The 23,203-nt window shown below is 39.0% G+C and overlaps 2 protein-coding genes across 3 annotated transcripts in view; both read right to left on the minus strand.

Annotated features, from left to right (window-relative positions):
• The window catches only part of spon1a (spondin 1a), an 80,412-nt gene extending 72,050 nt beyond the window's left edge, over nucleotides 1–8,362 (minus strand). Inside the window, exon 1 of the mRNA XM_067487323.1 lies at nucleotides 8,221–8,362. The gene's annotated coding sequence lies outside the window, so the exon portion shown is untranslated. The remainder of the gene's footprint in view (nucleotides 1–8,220) is intronic.
• Nucleotides 8,363–9,247: 885 nt separating this feature from the next.
• The window catches only part of kiaa1549lb (KIAA1549-like b), a 61,190-nt gene continuing 47,234 nt past the window's right edge, over nucleotides 9,248–23,203 (minus strand). The window contains exons 14-22 of one of the 2 annotated variants that reach the window (XM_067487347.1): nucleotides 22,998–23,128; nucleotides 21,974–22,098; nucleotides 20,945–21,174; nucleotides 18,791–18,923; nucleotides 16,106–16,480; nucleotides 15,927–16,021; nucleotides 15,456–15,604; nucleotides 13,720–13,871; nucleotides 9,248–12,015 (exon numbers count right to left, since the gene is read on the minus strand). In XM_067487347.1, the coding sequence (XP_067343448.1) occupies nucleotides 11,755–12,015; nucleotides 13,720–13,871; nucleotides 15,456–15,604; nucleotides 15,927–16,021; nucleotides 16,106–16,480; nucleotides 18,791–18,923; nucleotides 20,945–21,174; nucleotides 21,974–22,098; nucleotides 22,998–23,128 (1,651 nt within the window). In that variant the 3' untranslated portion in view covers nucleotides 9,248–11,754. The remainder of the gene's footprint in view (nucleotides 12,016–13,719; nucleotides 13,872–15,455; nucleotides 15,605–15,926; nucleotides 16,022–16,105; nucleotides 16,481–18,790; nucleotides 18,924–20,944; nucleotides 21,175–21,973; nucleotides 22,099–22,997; nucleotides 23,129–23,203) is intronic. The other variant, XM_067487356.1, reaches the window with a different exon arrangement.

A 23,203-nucleotide genomic window follows, 5' to 3' on the forward strand; every position in this document is an offset into this window, starting at 1 on the left:
ACTATGTCAACTGGACTTCTTCTTCTTGGTTAGAAATGTTTCCCTACTTATCCAAGCAGCTTCTTCAGTCTGAATAAACTGGCTAGGAGAACCCAGTTATATCGTTCAGAGTGGTTTAGCCTGCTGTTTCACACAGAGATTCCTCCTGAATCTCTGAATCTTTTAATGATGTTTTATACTGTAGATGGTGGGATCTTCGAAAGCATTTAGATGCAATGCTAACCCTTTTAGCATCAACCTGCTTAGGCTATGCATATAACAAATCAGGAATGAAACTTCTCTATCTCTGACTTATTTAGCATGAATCACTGGTTGGTGAATCGCTGACAGAGGCAGAGAACACTGGTCATTATCAGAGAAATCAATTTAAAGTCAACACAATAAAACAGGTCACTTTGTGTTTCAGGTTTAGTCTGAACATGGGCATAGTTTTTTTTTTTTTTTTTAAATACAAGGAAAAACTTTGCTCTGTTTAATTATTTCTGCTTTCTGCTAAACAGTCAATGTAAAACAAGTCTGTCACAGATTTAATGGCCACAGATCCAAGCATAGTCCACCTTATGGAAAATCCTGTAGAAACAAAGAAATTTGAATTTTCCCTTTCATTAGTGGTGAAATATCTATGCTACATAGAAATAGCTATAGGACTCCATGTACTTCCTGGCACCAAAGAAAATGCGTATGAACATTTTATCACCCATAGCACAGCCCACTACAATTACATACATATATACTGTACAGTTATTGTAATTATCAGTAGTCAAATGTTTTAATAAAATACACCTGTGGTATTTCAATCATAACTATAATGTTTTCCACTTTCAAATATTAACTAAATGACCTAAATATAAAACTAAATCATCATCATCATTAGGAGTACTGTAGGATTAAACAAAAAAGCCCTGTGTGGCTTTTCTTTAAGTTAAAGGCAGGAAGAAAGTATAATGGGGACCTGGAGCCAGAGACACAGATGCCATGTTGGAAACACTGCTGCTAAGGAATAGGAATGAACATGTATAGGAATGAACATGAGCATAAAAAAAAAAAAAAAAGTAAAATGCTGCAAAACATCTGAAAATGAAATGAAGGGGGAACACAAGAAAATGCCCCAAAACAAATTTCTATTTTAAAAAAGCAATAGGTTTCGACAGCTTGTTGTCGTACAGCAGATTAGGGGTCAGAATGTTTCCAGTTTTCGTGTGCATGATTGCAGTTGTGTGTTTTAGCGATCACTGACAATTTGTTTTAAAATGGCAGTGTGATTTATGAGGAGACTTAAAATTCCCCACGGAATGTACAACAGTGCTGTGTACGTCTCAAAAGTAAGTTGACAACGATAATACTGTGGAAGCTTTACATTACAGAAAAACTGTTTAAATGTGTAAGCGCTTAAATAATGCACTTCACACTCAACACGGCATGACTTTCTGACTGGTTTTTTACTCCACACACAGCAGTTAAAACTCAACCTGGGCTAGCAAAATGCTGTTCTGAACAATAGTGTTCAACAAAGTAAATGGTCTGCACTTATATAGTGCTTTTCTACCTATTGGCACTCAAAGGGCTTTACACTGCTTCTTATTTACCCATTCACACTCACAATCACACACACATTCATACACCGATGGGGGAGCTGCTATGCAGCTGGCCAACACTCACCGGGAGCAACTAAGTTGGGGTTCAGTGTCTTGCTCAAGGACATTTTGACATGTGACCGGAGGAGCTGGGGATTGAACCAACAACTGTGAGATTGGTGGACAACCGCTCCACCTTCCTGCGCCACAGTCTTTTTTCCCCCCTGAAAGAGTTAAGCCCGGCATTTGTTTGGAGAAATCTGCACTTGCTTGTTTCAAGCATATATTATTTAAAAACAGCTTTCCTAATATGAAGGTCAGATGACAGAGTGTGTCCTGGAAGCATGCTTGGCTGTAAATAACATCTCATCAAAAAACTCTATTCAACACTAATAGAGCCATTCATGCATTGAGCTGCAGACCCATCTGGCTCCACAGGCAGTAGATTGGTAATCAAAACTTTAAAATGACTCTCGTGGGTTCAGGTAATATGTCATCACCCTTCTTTCTCGCCCTTTAGCTAAATGTCTAAAAGGTCAAATAAGACCAAATATAATGTGTGGTGGCTAAAGCTGGGCGATATGCAAATCAAAACAATACATTTATATCAATCTATAATTATTAATATATAATTAAAGTCAATCTTATTTTATTTAAATATGCTGGAATAACTTTCTGAATTGAAGACGTTTGTTGATGTTGTTGCTCTAACATCTGCCATTACCTCCTCCTCATTCTTGTGTTGGTGTTGTAAACCAAATCTGTTTCAGATTCCCACCCTTTGCAGGTTTAGGTTTCAGACAATTAATGAGTTGCAAATGTTTGAGTCACATCCTATTAAAACAATAGTTGAAGCACATTTTCAAAATTAACTCTCTCCTAGACTTTTCCAATGTGAAAGCTCAGCCTGTAGGTGCTAACGCACATGTCAGTGTGTGTGCAAATTGTCAAGATCACAATATAAGTTTTTATCATCACAATATTTTAATTAAAACAACTGACATAACATTAAAAAAAAAAATTAAAAAAAACAGAAATACAAACTAGAACCCTAAAAGAGATAACTGCACCATTTCCTTGAAAAGGCTCAACTAATCAGGCTTACATTCTAACAGTTGTAAAATGTCAGGTGTTAGACAATCCAAGCCTGAAGATTTACATGAAGATGAAAAAGATCTTCATTAGATTACAAATAATCAGAGACATTAAAAGTCCAAGCTGTAGGAAATCTTTAAAAGTAACTTAACAGCCAAATTTTGTTTTTGACGATTTCTTGTGGTTTAACTTGTCATGTGTGTTCTTGCTTGTATTAGTGCACTGTGACATCACAGGTGCAACTTTACATTTTCAACCACCTGAGAGTTAAATGTTTTCATGTTCCTGTTACTTTCTAGATCTTACAAATCTTTGATAAGTGTGTGTCAACCCACAGAAATCCCACCTTAAGTTCATTCCTAAGTTCTTCTATATTTTTGCATGTTTTCCTAACGCCAAAATGAACCTTTCCAGCTGAGGTTACTGCTACTAGTTACCTTTATTAACAACTTTATTTAAATTGCAGTGGTTACACCAACTGTGCACTAGGATGCTGTAATACCTTGGTAGATTAAATTCAAATTAGATATTGACAGATATCCAGTGTTGAAGTAATCTGTGTAGGATCAGGGCCAAAAACATTTTAAATCAGGGCATCCCGATTTTTAAATATATTGTTTGCATGACATGCATTTTTAGGCTTTCTGATAGATGGCATTAGCCTACTTCAGATGTGGTTTCCTATAGTTAAGAAGCAATTCCCAAGAACAATATGGCTGTTTGGTAAGGTATGAACTTTTGATAATTTTGTTCAGTGTCAGAGATTTAAGGCACCACTACTGAGATGAGTAAGTTCCCATTTACCCTGTAAGGGGAAAGTCCAGAGTGAGAGCAGTAAGCAAAATACAGTTTGTTTTGCAATTCTATGTAAACCCAAAATCCAGCAGCGAGAAAGATAGGAGGCAAGAGAGATAATAAGAAAGAAATCTGAATAATGTCTCTCTCTCGTTGCCTACATACAATAGGAGTCCTGCCTCTCAGTACTGCTCTGTCTGGTTGTGTGTAGTGCGATTTACGAAGTAGTGGCAGAGATCCATAAGCAAAGAAACCCCATACGCTCTACCTAGGTAGTTATTTATGTATTCAATAAGTCACTCTGACTTTCATTTCTTCCTTCACCTCATTTCACTTCCTTATTCTTCACAGTAGTAGTAAGAAAAATCACAGCATACAAAGTCGAATCTGACAAGCAAGGTGTCCTACTGTAAGTAAGTAATAATACAACTTCATGATGAACCATTTGTAATAGAAGCCTGCAGTAAGAGATGACAGCTGTGAAAAGCCCTTGTAAAGTTAAAAAGCTTTAAGTTCATTACAAAAGCATTGAGTTGGGATGCAGAAGGCCACAGAATCGAATCCCACCCCACTAGGTGTGGCCACTTTGGTGCCGGTGCTGTGGCAGCCCCTGAATGTAAGTAAGTAGGTAAGAAAATAAATAAACTGGCCACTCCATTTTCACACAGCTGGGTATAGAAACTTACTGCAGTCTTTAATATACATTATAACTATGCAAATAATTTACAGAGGGAATGTATGTGAAGGACAAAAGTGAGAAGAAGAAAGAGCTGGCAGAAGGAGTCAAAAACATAAATTTAAAGACCAAAAAATCTGCAGAGGATTCTTCTAAAGGAGAAATAAATCTGCTTACAGTACCACAAACTAATTTCCCCCACAAAAAAAGGTTTGTGGATATTAATCCAAATAAAGGAGCTAAGCTTCACTAGGGTCTCTGCTTTAGCCAAAGCTCTTCATGTCCCATCCAAAGCCTTCCAGGTGAGTTCCATTAGAACTGAGACAAGTGTAACTTTACAGCCAAGATACAAAGGTGAAGCCAAGCCCGCTTTTCACCATAAAGCAGTCGCCAATCTACTTCGAATTTTAATTCCAAATTTAACCTTAGTTGTCTACAGCTCAATGGCTAATGCAAACCATCAGTAAAAAAACTAATCCTGAACATCAGTTATCAAAAACTACAGGGGTGTAGTCTGGCCAAAAAAAAAAAAGATTGCTTTTTTTTTACCTGTTATTCTACATTTAATAGCCAAGAAAACCGTGTCCAAGGAAAACAAAACAAAGATACCAAGGAAAACAAATAAGTTTTCTGCATAGACACACTTTCTCATCTGCCATCATTTTTAATCAGCACTTCAGATGATTTTTGTTAGTCTTTGCTCTGGGGGGAAAAAAAGAAAGAAAAGAAAACAAGTCTCCAAATCTTCCTTCAGGAAGTTGATGATCCATCTAATTAAGAATCTTGGACAGCCCCTAGTGGCAATACAACAAAAACAAGAAAAGTGACAGCCAGAGGAAAGACATAGAGGGGCATGCAGATACCATTTGCAATGATGAAACAAAAACTGAAAAAGTGCACTAAGTTTTAATCTTACAATAACCAGGTTAGAGCAGTGGTCTTCTAATTTTTTTGAGGAGGTGCTGGGATTTGCTGTGATTCATCGACCAGAGTGGGAGGAGAAATAATCAATAGAATGACATGAAACAGCAGGCTAAACCACACAGGAATGTGGTTATGAAAACCCTAAAGGGTTTTCTATTTTGAGCTCAACTACACTGACGGAGAAAAAAGTTGCTTTATTTACCGTTTGTTCGGGATTCATTTTAACTTTAAGTAGCATCTGTTGCAGAGCCGATAAGATCATTTTAATGTTCTATTCCACTGTGTAGTGCAAGATGCTTCAGTTAATGAGAGTCAGCCAGTCTAGTTTTGAGTCTGGCTTTCAATCTACCACACACCGAGTTCACATATTAAAAGTACACCACTGGGGAATAGTTCAGTCAGTGTTAAACAATTTATGATCCATATATATGGATAGTGGAAAGTCTTTTGGGATATTGAGTGGCATGACCTTCTGATGCACACTAAAACAAAAGAATCTGTGGTTATGGTGCATTTCACAAATCCTGTCTGACTGTCTAGGCTTCTCAGCAATGCATCAGTCTAAATAATGTTTGCAAAATCCTATCCCATTCAACTTTATTCATAATGCACCTTAAAAAAAAACAACAACAGTTGGCCAAAGTGCTGTACATAAACATGAATACAAATAAAACTCAAAAGAACTGTGTAAAAGTGCAAGCACACTCTTAAATATCAGGTTGTATCATCATTTTTAGTGTCACAGAAGATTTGTTTATGTTATTGATGCCTTTAACTGTCCTTGTTTTGACCATTGTGGTAATCATCTAATCTGTATGCTGATGATTGAATAATTTGAGATAGGTGTACAATAATTACAGCAAGAATCCTTTATTATTAGAGATAATGGACCTTCAGAGTTAGATCATGTCTAATTACAGCTGCCAAATTAGGCTGTAACTATGTACACTCTACACTGGAAAGAGGACATTATCAAAAACAAGTATTGTACAACTTGTAAAAGTCGATGTATAACAGTGTCGATATCACTGGAGTACTGTGACCGTAGACATATTAAAAGCCCTGCTCTTACACCAATGCATTATTTCCCTGAACAGCAGATGTGAAATATCAGACATGACAATACAGTGTTGGATCATTCACTTTAACTCCTGCCATACCCACACAGTAAATCCACAATACTGACCATAAATGTACCTAACATTTGGATGCATAATGCATTTGGATAAACATAGAAAAAAAATATGTATATACTTATGGTGTTATGCCTTTCCTAGTGACAGAAGACCTTTGTTTGCATTGGTTTAGGATGAGCCCTAGTGGGCAAATGCTGAACTGCAAGTTCTTTACAACTTTTATACATTCACACACTCACTCATCTACTAGTTCTAGTACAAGTGCTGACAACATAAATATAAACTGATTTTAAATAAAAAAAGTTGGTCTGTTATTTTTATTAAACTTAAGTAAAATGCAAATGAGTGAGGGGATTTTAATCTTCTAATTTTATAATATATAAAAAGTGTTTCTTATTTATAAGTACTGGGCATCAATTAAAATGTCAAGCAAACCCTGTGAAAAACGGGGATGTCACAATGATGTTTGGATGTTATATATTTCTGGATAATTGTCAAATTTGGTTAATTCGATTATTCCTGATGCATTTTTGAAATTTATACTCTTTAGTTTCATAAGATCTTTGTTTTGTTTTACGCTGATAGTTTTAAAAATACACGGTTTTCCTCAGTCCAGAAATTCTGGAAAACCTAAATGCTGAAATACAGGTTGAAATAAACTATCCATTCCTACAACATTGCAAACATGCATGTTCCCATGTGAACAGTAAGAAAATAAAATACAAAACTGCATCTGACATGCAAATCTTAAATGGTATTTGGATGTATAAAGTAAACAGGAGTATATTCTCACGTTGAAATAAAACAGCAGGTACCTGTCAGCAGCCACAGCTCAAGGTGATCTCTTGGGTCTTCACTCTGCATGTCATGTCTAGCTGGGATGTGTGTTGTACTCGCCATATGAATTACTGTTGCCAGCTTCTGTATGTGTCACAGCTGACACTTACATTTAGGGGACTAAGACACTGAAACCCGGTACCACAGAGTGCCTACTGAGATGATGTTTGATATATGTCAAGCAGATCGGTAACTTGTCAAAAGAGACAAAAGAGAGCTTGAGTTGACACATACTGCTGGACAACTGGAGCAGTCTGAGCACAGATAATCGCACATTTTGTGCCAAGTGTTGAATCATCACCTTTCGGGACAGTTTTATCCTACAAACCGAGACAGCAGAACCTTGGGATCGCTTTTAAATTGCACAGGTGGTCATAACGTTGTCTGATCGGTGTAAATTCGTGTCTTATAATTACATACGACAATAAATGACACTTAGCTTGAGTAAACTGAGGTTTGATCGCCCACTTGTGTTACGCGAAAAAAAATGATTTAAAATAGTATTAACGATAGTCATGTTTCATCTTGAAAACGCCATGACGTCTGTTAGCTGAGAACCGAATATTAGAAAGAAGCTTCAAATAATTTACCCACATTTAACAGCAAACACGATAAACCAGAGCCTTGGCGACATAGGAGATCACAAGTTTGTCTGCCTAACATAGAAACTTTAAGCCAATCTGTTTTTCTGTAAAAATGTTTGCTGGGCAACTAAAACATATTTTAAGTTTTCTTTAGAAAACCCAGTCTTACGAGTCTTATAATTATCTGGATTGTAGAATATTCTCTCCACTGAGGATTTTCATGAGTCATTTCCTGTACAAATAGACGAGGGCCGCCATCTTTGTTGTGCTTTTTGACAGGTGCATAACGTTACTGAATAGAAAACACGAGGGGCGTAAACTGGGGCAATGACGAAGCTAACCAAAGCAAATGCCAATATTAGGAAATATTAAAAAAAACATAAATCGTAAAGCGCTACCACTGTACAAAACTGTCAGGTGCGGCGATATATACCAAACTAAACTTAAACCGTACGGCGTAAACCACCGGCGGCGCAGCAGATGTCACTGATATTGGGGGGGGCACAGAGTAGCCCAGCATTAGCTAAGCGAACGTTAGCTAACACACTCGACAATTATAAAAGTTGTTATGAAAAGTGTGTTGCAAAAATAGTACTCACCGAGGGTAATGGCTTCGTGTTGACTTATCACGAACGAAGAGGATGGGTGCTATATGAAGGCATGACAGCTCTGAATAAACGGTTAAATCAAAGCTGGCGCCAAGATTCTTCTTCGTCGACTCGATACTATGAACTCAGTCCGTCCCCCTGGTGGCCGGACATTATATCGCAAGACTAAACGGTTAGTGACGGAGTATAAGTACTCAAGTGTTGTACTTAAGTGCAGTTTAAAGGAACGTACGCTTTACTGGAGTATTTCCATTTTAGGATACCTTTCCTCAAGTCCAATGCTCCATTGTATCTATATTACAACTGCTAGTTATATTACAGTTTTTGCAGATGTAAATTCTTGCTGTTGAGTTATTAGGTAGTATTATGGATTAGCCACTAGTCATATAAAATACCTAAATGGGTAAAATCATTCTCCACTTTAAATAAGTTTTTTGCTATAGCTTTTTTCAACTTTCACCTTAGAAAGTTTGTGTAATAAATCTAAACTGCACTCATACATTTATGTTATCAACAGCATCTAATTCTGCTCTATCATTTGAATACATTTTCTTACTGTTGTACTTGTAGACTAACTTTATACAGTATTTTAAGTTGGCTGAATTTTATTTATCTCTTTCGTTTGAGTTAAAAATTTGAAGTAATACATTTTAGGGCATAAAAAGCAAACAAAAAGGAAAAGAGAAACAAAGATTTGCTCTGTACTTCTAATACTGTACTTCTGTGGCACAGGAGGTAGAGCCATCGTCCACCAATCCCCCAGTTGCTGGTTCACTCCCTGGCTCCTCTGGTCACATCTCAAATTGTCCTTGAGCAAGACACTGAACCCCAACTTAAAAGTGGTTCCTGGTGAGTGTTGGCCAGTTGCATAGCAGCTCCCCCATCGGTGTGTGTGTGTGATTGTGAATGAGAAGCAGTGTAAAGCGCTTTGAGTACCAATAGGTAGAAAAGCACTATATAAGTGGAGACCATTTACCATTTCATTTAGTTTTATTCATGTAGGCCATTCCTTTCATTCTGCATCTGTCTCAAGGGCCCTGTCACCTCATTCTCTGAGCATGATCATATATAAAAATATCAAGCAGATGAAAAAGAAATAAGGAAGCCATTCAGGAAGACAAAATACATTGTTTTTAATAAGTTTCGCTCATTTCATATTTCATTCTGATAGAGTACTCATTTTTCTAAGTCAACAAACCACCTATATTAATTTTATTAATTTAATTCTCTCAGTTACCCAACATAAGAATGTGGAAAGGGATTTACTTCTGGTATACACAAAATAAATGGTTTTACTGTAGTACAGTAGTACAGTTTTTAAGACAGGAAGTGCTTTTCAGAAAAATCAGTAAATTAAAACAAGCAACTTCTTGTTTAGTTTACGATAGTATTCCCTTATACCTACTTAAAAACCAACAGGCATGAGTATACAGGAAGAACTCTTTGGAGAGTTTGACAAATCTCATAATGCAAAATTCACTGAGGACTGCTGTAAAGAAACACTGACCTATGAACACAAATAATAGGTTAAAGGCATTGTGACTCAGAGCTGTCTTTCCCATGTCACAAACAACTTCTTTCCTATGACAGCATTTAAAGCTTCCCATGAGATTTGCACAATATATATAAAAGTGGGCTATAACATCCAACTGTTTACGCAAAAATAGCGCAGCAACCCAGCAATAGGCCTAAATACACTCATACAGTTAGTCCCACTTACTATTCCCAAACTTTCCATTAAAACTCTGATCATATATTATTAAGGGGTTTTATGCCACAATAGAAATGAATGCAAGTCTTTTTCTAAGTTATTTTAATGTTTGAAATAATTTATTACCTTTTATTCTATAGATGTTAATTGAGTAGTTCACAGTTCTGCTCTGGAATGGTGGTAGTGGCCTTATTCCAATTTAAATAGTAATTATTTGATGTCCATTTGAGTCATTCAAGTTAAATAAGCTCAGCTTCACGATAACACTTTGTAATTTAAGAGAACAAAGAGTTTGATCATCTTTTCTGCTGCTGGAGCAACTTTGAAAAACCATGGTCTCTTTGATTCTAGCAGGTGTCAGAAGCCTCAGTCTGTTGTTTAGCATGTGCTACCAGCACATTTCGGGATATTGTTTATGTGGGCTGGAAAGTGGAAGCTTTGTTGCTCTGTCATGTGTGTGTGACAAATAATGAAGGTAAAGATAACATACTGTAAGGAAGAAAGGAAGAAGCTTTTTGGATTTATAAATGTTATGCTGTATCTAAATGTGTCTACCTTAACATTTATGGATTACAAACTGGATGGTTTTATGTTTACACTCGACAATTTCTAAAAACAGAGACATCAGCACTTACATGTCAGTATTGATAAAGGACCACACATGAGCCCAAATGCCCCAGTAAACTTTGTAAGTGATTTATGAAGTGGACCCATTTAGATCATTAGGGCCTGAAGGCCCAGTAAACACACAACAGAATGTCAATTTTAAATGCAGCTCTATAAGAAACAGTGACACTATTTCCAGCAGCAAAGAAATTTGACAAATGTGACAAATACACTGAGGCTGGATGTGCATTAAAACACTTGGATCACTATAAAGCTGCTATTTTGTGATGCCCATCCAGCTGCAAAAGTGAATGAGGTTTTACTATTTTTATTCTTGTCTTAAAGAAAAGAGAATTTTTAGGTTCATATTTTAAGGATGTAATAAAACGATATAAATGTCTATCATTGTTGGCGAAGTCTTTGTGCACATCCAAAGAAATACCACACAGATAAATGCTTCCCTCTATTTGAGATACTTTGTATATGAAAGAAAACATTTCCATATTTCACATCATCATACTGTAGATGCACCTTAAAATTTGTGTTCAAATGGATTCAACTGAAAAGGCAGACACAAACATAGTATACTTAGTCCATTTGATAATTGACTACAGGTTAAAGCTATAGTGATGAGACAGTAAATGTTTGTTATTGTTATGGTCTTGGTTTGATATGAAAATTAAACTGAAAAACTTTCGGAAAGTGATGTGCTAGACAACCGATGCTGATGCTGCCGATCTTGCTGAAGCTAATGGTCTATTAAAGGAGATAGGGTAAATGATGTCCTTATACTGTACATGCTGATATGCTGACATGCTGACACTGTGGTTTATACTTAACCATCTGACAGGAACAAATTGGTCTTTTCAATACAGAGAACAATGCTACTTTTTCTCTCCTCAACTGATGCCGATTCACAAAAAAATCTCTCATCCTGGAAAAAAGATATTTTCCATATTTAGCGCATCCTATTAACATATCTACAAAGGAGAGATGTGTGTAGTTACTTGGGACATCATCAATAGAGGATTATTTTTCTAAACAAAAAAAGAATTTCTCTGTTCCTTTATGTCAGGAGCTGAAAAAAAAAACCGGTATGTGAAAAGAAATCAACAAGTGGTTAAAGAAGATCAGTCTGTTTTACAGTACAAATATGGAAAACCAGTCTGAATGACTTTTGTGCAGTTCCAGCACAAAATATGGCAGAATTAAAACTCAAACATGTCATTCTGCTTCTTGGCCAGCTTTGCCACCTCCTGCCGGATAGCCTGCACGAGTGCAGAAGTCGAAAGGCTGCTCAAAGGCATGCTGTCCATGTCTTTCCCCACCGGCAGGCTTTGCTGGGATGCTGTGCTTGGGGAAATGGTTGGCTGCTCCAGTGACTGGTGATACTCCAGAGGCAGCCTAGTGGGGCTTCCCTGTGGGTAGCGAGGATGAGGAAAAGCCTCTACATACCCAGGCAGGGGCACCTGAAAAACAGGGTAGACATATAGTCAGTAATAAAACAACCTTACATTATGAATAACCACAAAAATTATGGCTGCCAAGTGGTATTAGAAAGCTACAGATTTTTCTTATTTTAAAACCCTTTTTTCTCTTACACCACTATTATAAAATGCATTAAATTGATATTAAAGGAAAACAAACAATTTTACCTGGGAATAATCATCATCAATGAAACAAAATAAGAGAGAAAGGGATAAGTGGACATACAAATACATGGCTTAAACAGGGTTTGAACTCCAAAAATTGTTATCAATGTTGATACAAAGGGCATAATGGTGGTGGAGTGAGTGAGAAAATGTTAAAATAGATATTCATTTAGAAAATATCCTCAACTACCCCAGTAATTTCTGTCCATTCAACAGCAGCAATAAATTCAGTTCAGCAAATCATTTCTAAAACACTGGTTCTGAAATAACAAACTGTATGAAGGCATCATGTTGAAACAGGCAAACAGATGGGAAAAAAGACAACAGTCCATACAAACACGGAGAGTCCAGTTCAGGGAAAAGAAGCGGTAACAAGGGTAATAACAGATCTGACAGGACAAATGGAACCTTTGCTATTTTAATGAAAATCAGAACAAGGAAAAAGGATGGCTAAACAGTATTTATTGCTGTCCAAAGGTAGATAGTACCAGAGACACAAAACTAATTTTGAATCACTAACAAGATATCAGCCATATCATCCCCAAGAGTGGGTAAGGATATGGACTACAGAGTGAAGTGACCATCAGCCAAGTCCTCTACATGGATGACATCCAGCTGTCTGCCAGGAGTGAACGAGACATCGACTCACTGAGTACAATACATGGAGGGTTTCACACCAAATCCAGCATCCTGAGAGTGAACGCTAAGCGGAAGGAAGGGGGACGAGGATTAGTGAGCATCAGAGCCACTATCCAGGGGTGCAGGGATGCCCCTGATCATGAGTACGAGCTGGAAGTATTAATCAAAATGGGACACAACTCCAAAGTGGTTGATCATTCAGATACAGACTGAGTAACTGGTAATGGCCAACCAACCTGACGGAGTAGTTGTGAACAAACAGAAGTACAAGGCTATAGTGGTAGATGTAGCAATCCCAAACGATAGCAACATCAGGAAGACGAAACACAATAAGCTCGAGAAATGCCAAGGGCTGAAAGGACAGTTAGAAAGGATGTGGACAGTAAAGGCACAAGTGGTAACCATGGTAATAGGATCACTAAGGGCTGTGACCCCTAAACTGTGGCTCCAGCAGATTCCAGGAACAACATCTGAGATGTCTATCCAGAAGTGTGCAGTCCTAGGTACAGTGAAGATACTGCGCAGGACCCTCACACTCCCAGGCCTCTGGTAGAGGACCCGAGTTTGAAGGAAGGATTAAGACCACTCAAAAGAAGGGACGAGTGGGGAGTTTATTATAAATACACACATATTATTTTTACAGTTTTGCTAATCTCTAAAATTTATTTTCAGAAAAGAACATGCTTTTTGAAAGAGTAAAACATACCGGTACATACTGATTGAGGCTAAACAACTACTACAGCAAAAAGAGAGAAACAGAGCTTCTTTTCTCTTACTGCTCAAACCCATTAATACTCTTGTAAGAGCCGTAATTAGTTTTTTTGTTCGTTTTTTATAAGTAGAATTAGGTGCTTCATAAATAAGCCGAATTGGTTTCCTTACAGAGTCTGCCCAGTGTGGCGGAACATCCTCAGGTTCAGGTGGATAGGACATCCAAGAGGGACTGTGGTAGGACGTGGGTGGTGTGGAGACAAAGTATTCTGAGTAGCCAGGTCTGGTGGCTGGGATGGCATAGACGGCTGTTATAGGATTTCCTGTGGACATAAGAAGAGAAATGGCTAATGAACTTTAGTTTTTACTTTTGACTGAAACACAGAAGGCGCATCCGAAGATTGAAACATGTCAACCGGACTTCGTTTTCATGGTTAGAGCCCCTAACCAAGAAAAAGAAGTCCGATTGACATGTTTCAATCTTCAGATAAAAGAGAATCTTCACCGACAAGAAATGAAAGACAAAATAATGAAGATGGAACATTTAAAGTGTACTGTAAAAACATAAATTGAGTGTGGTGTGTAAAGGGGTTGTTGTTGGGGGTGTTCAACTGTGTTAAGCCTACAAACAGATATGTAATAAGGTATGGCAAGGTTAGGTAACACAGCAGCAGAGGAAAGTTATATCCAAATTTAAAATCTTCAGAACAGAGACGAAAATACAGTACAAAATACAGAATATAACAATAGCTTAATAAGTAATACACAAGTAGCCCAACCAAAGTGTGAGAAGAAAGCAAAACAGTATTGACTGTGTCAGGCCGCTCCCCCCCATTTACATAAGAGGTGATGTAAATTTGGCACCGGAAAACCAATAAAAAGGGGATATGGAAGAAGCAGATAAAGAGGCCGAAGTACTTGCAAGAAAAATGGTGGTATTTATTAACAAAATACTAAACCAAAAGTAAATGTACCAAAGCAAACAAGACATTGTTTAAAAACCAGAGCCTAAGAGCAAGCTGAAAATGGGGGGGGGGGGGACCTCTGCAGCTAACTATTGTGCACTTTATGCTCTCACCAAAGTAGACCCTACCACCTGCACAGGTAAGTAGGGGGTGAAATCAATCATATAAAAATGCACATATTGATTCAAATAATGGACCATATACAGACTAAATATCTTATTTAGTGCAACCACTATCAAATAACACTGGCAGGACCTACATCTCTAATAATATAATAATTTTATCCATTTGACTGGATACTCCCTGTCCTCCCTCAACTTGGTAGCCCAGCCTGCCACTGTGCAGAAGGCCTAATGATGCAAACCTGCTTGTACTTTTCTTGATTACCCTGCTGATTCACACCACAATGAAACACAGGAAAAATTCCTCCCAACCAACCCCAGGCCCCAAAACAATACAAATAATACAGGGCCTAGTGAAAAGGGAAAGGTGTGACCTTTTCACAGACTGCTTTTAAGCTGAGCAATAAAGGAAAAACATTTTGCAGTTACTCAGGACGACTGAGTTTAAGAGGAGCAGAGTAAGGTAAAGAGGGAAGGAGGAAAGGAATAAAATGGGAGGCAGGAAACTATAGGTAGGTGTATGGAGGAAGGGAAAAGGTTACATAAAAATGTATTTTTAAAAAAATTATAAAAATGATCATAGAAATAATAGAGGCAGGCATGGTGCTGGGTGTGTCCACCCCGAGCCAGTGGCAGAGATGTAAAAATAAGGCGTCATCAAGGATCTCCAGAGGAGCTCAGCATGGCTTGGTCTGCCAGGTAATTATTTTAGTGGATGATTCAATTTAAGAGTTTCATTTGAAGAGTTTTACTTTGTTGGAATATTACTTTTCTTATGAATTAGTTTTAAAATGCAAAGTCATCTCCCCAGTTTCCTTACCTGAGTAGTTGGACACAGACCGCTCTGCAGTGATAGATGGGAGTGCTGCTCTAGTGGTTGGCCCATATGGGTTGTTGTCATGTTGACTCTGCATTTCAGTGAGAGGTGTTTTCGAGGTCCTTCCCTTAGGCCCCAAGTCAGAGGTGGAACTAAGTTGGCAGAAATGGGAGAAGCAGTAACACACTGGTGATGCAATACTAAACCAGCACCATTAGATGGCAGACACATTCCATATGGAAAAGTAAGGAAAATTAACATTCTTGCCGTATCTCAATGCACTAGTTCAATATTCAAATTTATACAAGGCTTAAAATCACCCTGGCCACAGCATATTACCTAGTGAATATCTTGTCCCTGAATAGAAATTTGAATGTGAATAAATGTGGAATATCTGATTATGAAAGCTACTTACAGTGCGAGAATGTCTCTGTCTGTCTGCATCTGTATGTGTGTGTGTCTCATTCTGCCTACCGTCTTAAGGAGGTCCCAGAAGGAGGTCCAGTGCGAGGTGGTAGAGGAGGAGGAGAACCCATGGCCATCTCAGGAAGCTGAGTGAAGCGAAAGGCCTTAAACAGATAATGACAGCCAATTAAGGTCACAGAGACTTCATCGCAGATCCGAAAGAGTGGAAGTAAGCTTAGTTCACTTACTGGTTTAGGCAGGCTGCACTGATACATGTCTGCACCATAAGATGGGACCCACTGCAGGCCTCCTCGTCCACTGCTCATTGTGCCTGGAGCGCTGGTCACTACGTCTGCGTAAGGGAGAGGAGGCGGTGCAGGGTTGTAATGGTCGGGAGTTGGGTGGTGGCGGTGGGAGTGCCTCCCGGACGTGGACTGCCCCCCTGAAGCCAGGCTGAATGCCTCCTCCAGCAGCAGGTGCATCTGCTGTCGCACTTCATCAATGGATGGCTGTGAGCTCAGAGTGGATGTCTCCGAGTGGCCTTTCAGGCCCCGGCCGTACATGTATCCACGTGGACCCATTAGGCGGTCGACATTTGTCTCCTCAATCAACTCAGGCTCAGTCTTAAACAAATACAAACACATTCATCACAAGCCAGAGACATCACTATGAATTAAAACATGGTCAAAATTTGACTTGCTAATAGATTTCACAGCATGAGATCGGATTGATAAGCAAACACATGAATACTGACATACACACAGGAATAAAATGTTCTGATTTACATATAGATCAAATATTAGAAAATTAAAGCTCCCATTACTGAATTAGGACTGATTCAAACTTGAAAAACTAATGCTCTCCACTAAACTAAGTTTTACAACATGCCCTGTCTGTAGGCTGTTGACGAGGTGCTGACTGAAAAGACTGTAATGTTACTTAAAATGTATGACACAAGTCCACTGGGAAAGTTTGTTGCACAATAGTTAACTAGTTTCTGATGCTCTACTGCATGTGTTCAGATATTTTCTATCTTCCTTCATCATTCTGTCTTCCCTGTATATCCATTTCCTCGCCATCTTGAGCCAACACCTGCACTTTATCTTTTGTGTAGTTTTCCTCAGTTTCTCCCAAGTCTCTCAATTATTTCTTATTCATCTCTCTTGGTCCCTCTCACAACCTCTGTTTCCATCTATCCAGACCTTATATTTACTGATAAATTAATAAGAGTAGAGGCTGCCCTACTTCCTGTGTGAATAGAGAGTAGCCACAGGAGACCAAGCGGTGTGCACCTCATAAATCAGAGCCCCCTGCATCACCGAGCAGCAGAGACTTGCATCTGCAGTGATGGGGCCTGCAGCTACACTGGTCCCATTGTAAGCAACAGGGCAAGGAGTTCTGAAAGAGGTCTGTGTAGCTTGTACTGACTAAAGTGCCTTATATCTAAAGAGCTTAACAGCTGGCTGCATAGATTTTAGAGACAGCAAGCATCAACCAATAAAGAGTAATGACAGAATTAAGGAAATAACGTTTTACTAGAAGATCTCAGTTTGCAGAGCTTGTCAAAAGTCTTGTATAATATAATTTTGAAGTTTGTCTTGTATGTTCACAGCATTACCCTGTAGTCACATTTGCCTAATATTTCTAAATAAAAGAGACTATTTTCACTGCAAGTATTACACTTGCAACAGAAGGAAAAGCAGAGGATTATATAATAACATCAATTTTCCATATAAGTGTCCCAGTAAGCCATGCCAGCTGGCATACACCACACCAGACTCGGTTACACCTGTGTTTTTTCCCCTTTTTGCAGGTCAAAATAGCTTGGAGGTCAGGGGCGGTTGGGTGAAATATTTTTATCACTGCCTATATTTTTCACAAAAGGACAGCTCAGAGTGAACACTGTTTTAGGACTGGTCTGCTCGATTATCCTTGGGAGCCCACATGGTGGTATTTTGGCCTCATGAAAGAAAGAGCCATACACAGAACCATAATAGAACAATAAAAGAGTGGAGGCATAAACCAGCCATCCTGAGATGCATTATATGTCAAAATGACACGACCTTATAAATCTTAACTCTTAATTATGAATGAAGCACTTCTCCTCGTTCAACCTGCACAGGCACACTTGAAGCCACACCTGAGGAGAAGGTCTGGTTTCTAGCTCTGTTGCCGCAGTGTGTCTTAAATAGGACACAGATTTAGTAGTGACAGCCTCTGATTCACAAGGATGCTGTCAATTTTACACTTTCTACTACTTCTACATTAAAAACAGTATTGTCCATTTTTTAATAGCCAACTGAATATGGCAACAATCAAATAAGCTTATAAATCAGGGGTCACCAACCTTTTTGAAAATGAGAGCTACTTCTTGGATACCGATTAATGTGAAGGGCTACCAGTTTAATACGCACTTTTAAAATAACAAATTTGCTCAATTTACCATTAATTATATATTATTACTAATAATTAATTAAATCAATGATAATTCATCTATGTGAAGACACGGATCATGTTAATGATTTGTCACAATAACTATCAAATGTGATTTAAAAAAGAATAGCAACAAAAAAAAAATAGATGCAGCTCATTGGTAAGTGGTGCTATGGTGAGCTATTTTTAGAACAAGGCCATGGGCTACTCATGTGGTCCTTGTGGGCTACCTGTTGTTATACCGCGGGCACCATGTTGCTGACCCCTGGTATAAATGAACAAATGATTCAGAAATACACTCCTAATACATAATTTATGCCTTTTAGTTATTGCTTCTATGAATAACAAGCATCAGCCTTCTACACATATATTGCAAATCCTTTATTAAGTACAAGCGCAGTTTTCCTATTATTTTGTCAAAGTATGTGCTACTTGCTACAGTGAACGCTGACTGTATCCTGTTGATAGATTGAGTTTTTGGGTAGTTAGATGTGACTCACATCGTAGCCACTGTTGCGGATGCCTTTCCTGGGTCTCTCCCTCATAACAAGCAGGTCCATCTCTGTTGCTCCTGGACTGGGGCTGCTCAGGCTCTGTCTGCTTCGATAGGCTGTCTGCCCAACCTGGGAGTGCCTGCCAATCAGAGTGAAGAGTGGATTCAGTTACAAAAAAAGTCAGACCAGTGGTATTTATTAATTTAAAACACTTCAGTTACTTTTAGAAATAGTTTGTGTGCCTGCAGTGAAAGGTAGGAGAAGGAGAGGACATCTGGTACAATGAACCCTCTTGATTTTTTGAGTCCAAGACATGAACAGCTTTCAAAAAGCTCCACAGAGTTGAAACACGCACCAAATGCATTTTACATTAGTATCACTCATAGAGACATCAAACACAGAAGCTTTGTAAACATTTCCAATATTCCTTCTAAATGTTGTATTCTTCTTCTTTCCAGTTCGGCTGTTCGCTTTCAGGGGTCGCCACAGCGAATCATGTGCCTCCATCTAACCCTGTCCTCTGCATCCTCTTCCCTCACACCAACTAACTTCATGTCCTCTCTCACTACATCCATAAATCTCCTCTTTGGTCTTCCTTTAGACCTCCTGCCTGGCAGCTCCAACCTCAGCATCCTTCTACCAATATGTTCCAGGTTTCTCCTCTGAACATGTCCAAACCACCTCAATCTGTCCTCTCTGACTTTATCTCCAAAACATCTAACATGAGCTGTCCCTCTGATGTCCTCATTCCTGATCCTGTCCATCCTCGTCACTCCCAAAGAGAAGCTCAACATCTTAAGCTCTGCTGCCTCCAGCTCTGCCTCCTGTCTTTTCTTCAGTGCCAGTGTCTCTAAGCCGAACAACATCTCTGGTTCCACCGTCTTGAACATCTTTCCTTTAATTATTGCTGATACTCTTTTGTCAAACAAAACACCTGAAACTTCTTACTGCGGCTAACCTTCACTCTGCTTTCCAGAGCAGACCTCCATCGCCAGACTTTCTTCCACCTGCTCCCTGCTCTTGCTATATATCACAATGTCATCTGCAAACATCATAGTCCATGGAGATACCTGTCTAACCTCATCTGTCAGCCTGTCCATCACCAGAGCAAAGAAGAAGCTGACCCACCTGCACCTTGAACTCCTTTGTCACACCTGCAGCACACCTCACCACTTTCTTACAGCTCTCATACATGTCCTGCACCACTCTAACATACTTCTCTGCCACTCCAGACTTCCAGATTTATTCCTCTGTAGTTGCCACAGCTCTGCACATCTTCCTTGTTCTTAAAAATGGGCACCAGTACACTTCTTCTCCAGTCCCCGAACATCCTCTCACTCTCCAAGATCTTGTTACACAAACTAGTCAGAAACTCTACTGCCACCTCTCCTAGACACTTCCATACCTCCACAGGTATGTCATCAGGACCAACTGCCTTTCCACTCATCATCCTCTTCAACGTCCTCCTCACTTCACTCTCACTAAACTTTGCTACTTCCTGTTCCACACCAGTCACCTCATCTACTCTTCGTTACCTTTCATTTTCCTCATTAATCAACCTTTCAAAGCCTTCCTTCCATCTTCCCATCACACTCCTTTCACCTGTCAATACATTTCCATCCATATTTTAATCACCCTAACCTGCTGCACATCCTTCCCATATCTATGTCTTCGCCCCAAATGTTGTATTCACAGTAGTAAAATACTATGCTGATAAAGCACCTAGTACAATAAAACAGCAATGTACAATTAATGACAAGATACTCATCTGCAATCTGCTGTGATCACTTCAGCTGCAGTAATAAACAGGACGTCGACGTTCAGGCACACATTTAACTAACAAGAAATAGCTGTTAAGTTCTCCACATGCTCACCAGGGTGGAATTTAAAAATAGCCATAACACTCTTCACTAACACGTCAGACCTGTGATTAGCCAAGATTCAAAAGTTGGTAAGTTATGTTTAGCTGATGTCTAAGAAACAGCCCAGCAGTTTTTAGAAGTCCAGTAGATCAAATGTGAAATGCCATGACTTGAAGCACTTTTAAACTTTATCCTTGTGTGAGAAGTCTCCTAATGCTACTTAATGAGCATGGATTTTTCATTCTGTTTACTCTCAGCCAAACCAAGGTTCCACTTGCTTTCCCACTTTCACCCTCACCTCCTGTGAGACTTGATATAAGTGGAACCTCGCTCATCATCAGGGTCCAGTGGTCTGCCATGCTCACCGGCTGCCCTCTCATGGCCATGCCGCTGTCTCTGCACCAAGGCTGGACCACTGCTGCTGCCATCGGCGGAGGGGAAGTCATAATAGCCCTTCCTCTTAGCCTTCAGCCTCAGCTTGTTCCTGTAGTGCTCAATGTCCGACTTCTGCTTCAGAGCCAAGTTCACCTGCAGAGAGGAAAAAGAGCGTAGGATGCAAAGGAATGTGGTTCTTTTTGCTGCATGTGGTGTGGTTCTGCTTTGTTTTAGAATGTATGTGTAGATAAAACGTCAGAGTTTATGAGAATAAGACACTAATAACTGTTATGCAACAATCACAGTCAGAAGGATACAAGAAATATTTTTTTCGGCTTCAAAAATACAGATGGAGTGAAAGAATAATTCAAAAGTGTTTCTCCAGCTCATGTTTAATCGTGTTAATAACTGTAAAGGTTGAATTACATAATATTCTACAGGATTATATTGTGGATCCCCTACAAAGTTTACTTTATACCAAAACAAGCATATTACAAACAGAGAAATGCCAGAATGTGTTATTAGTAGAACAACTCGTTAAAACTGTGTTACAGTAACTTACCAGATATTCATATAATACAATATAATTCATTCAATTCCACAAATTGTGTAACTATTTTAAAACAATGCTGCAAACTCTGTTTTCTGTCTACTTTTTACAGCATTAAGGAGAATTTTAAAACCCCTGGAATATTTTTTGATTACAATATGACATAAGCAAAGTAAAAAACAAGTAAAAACATTTATTAATTTTTAAGATTTTGTTTATGCTAATTTGTGAACAATAGGTCACCTATTTCCATCTGATCACTGTCTGTGAGACAAAAAAACTTTGCTTGTAGTAAGAATCTGGTTGTGAATATTGATAGATTCACGCACACATGTTCATTTGTGTATTTGTGTGCATGTGCATGTCAGTCTGCATATTTCTACAAAGGGATGTGTGCATCACCTCTCCGTTGACAATGGCTGAATCCTGGCTGCGGTCAGACAATGCAGGTTGTGAGTAGTTGGGCTGAGCCGCCATGGGCTTTATGGAAATGAGCTGCAGGGAGCCAGAGGAGGTGTCATATGGATCTGAAGAAGAAGAGAGGGAATTTACTCTTAAACAGGCAACAAATGCCTCAGTGAAAGGGGAACAAGCTATCACAATTGTTCACTTGGTTCTTCTGTCTGCTGTTTTCCCTTTCTCTCTCTCTCTGTTGCTCTCATCACCTTGTCCCTCTGTGGCTGACTCTATGGGATTATGTCAAACATCATTTGTCTGTGTCAGCAAATTAAGTGGTGGAAAGAGACAATAGATCACAGAGACAGCTTTGCTTTCCAAGTTTGTGGCAATGCATTCCTGTGATAGATGAAAGAAACTGACTTTGCACTTTCATTCCTTATCTGACATCAGACAAACTGGTTGCAGTGCTAGTTTCTCTTAACACAGCCGCTGAATTATTCAAGTCCACCCATTAGGAGAATCATAATCTAATGAGCTGGACCCAATTTACAAGCAGAGTATTTGATTTTTATTCATTTAAATTACACCCAGTACATGTGGAACATTTAGCACCAGAATAGGTCTGAATGGCTCGTACAGACACTCAACCTCTTTCAGTATTACAACACAAGACGTGAGACTTGTGACACATGGTCAGTAGTGAATATGTCCATTTGTAATTGTGTCTGCCGATGTTCCCCAGTATCCACTACTATGATATATTGTATCATGGCATCAGAGTGTCTTTCTAATGCATATTCATCAGGTCTGTCCCTGCTTACTTGCTGAGTGGCAACCTTTTTGGCTATAAAAAAAAAAACTGCAGTGGCAGAGCACATCTCTTAGTGAACCGGTGTGCATGGGAAACTAGAGACTAGAGAGGTGTTTCATGGGAAAACATTTATTTGCATTTGTGACAAATCTGACCTTGTCTGTGCAGGTGCTGAAGAATAAATTCTTTGTATTTGCATCAGCGTGTGACTCTCACCATCTCTCTTACGCGTTGCCTCCTTTGTCAGTTTCTGCTGTGCTGTGACTTTCGGCACTGTCAAGCCCCTGCTGGAATTCAGCTTCTCTGATTCGTTGCTGATGACGGAACCGTCCTCACTCGGCAACTTGCTGCGAGTAACCATAGCAACAGGAAAGGCGGTGAGCTCTCAGGAAGCTGGGCTCAAAGCCAGATTATGTCACTCC

Source organism: Channa argus, chromosome 2, assembly GCF_033026475.1.
Source record: "Channa argus isolate prfri chromosome 2, Channa argus male v1.0, whole genome shotgun sequence".
In the NCBI taxonomy this organism is placed as follows: Eukaryota; Metazoa; Chordata; class Actinopteri; order Anabantiformes; family Channidae; genus Channa; species Channa argus.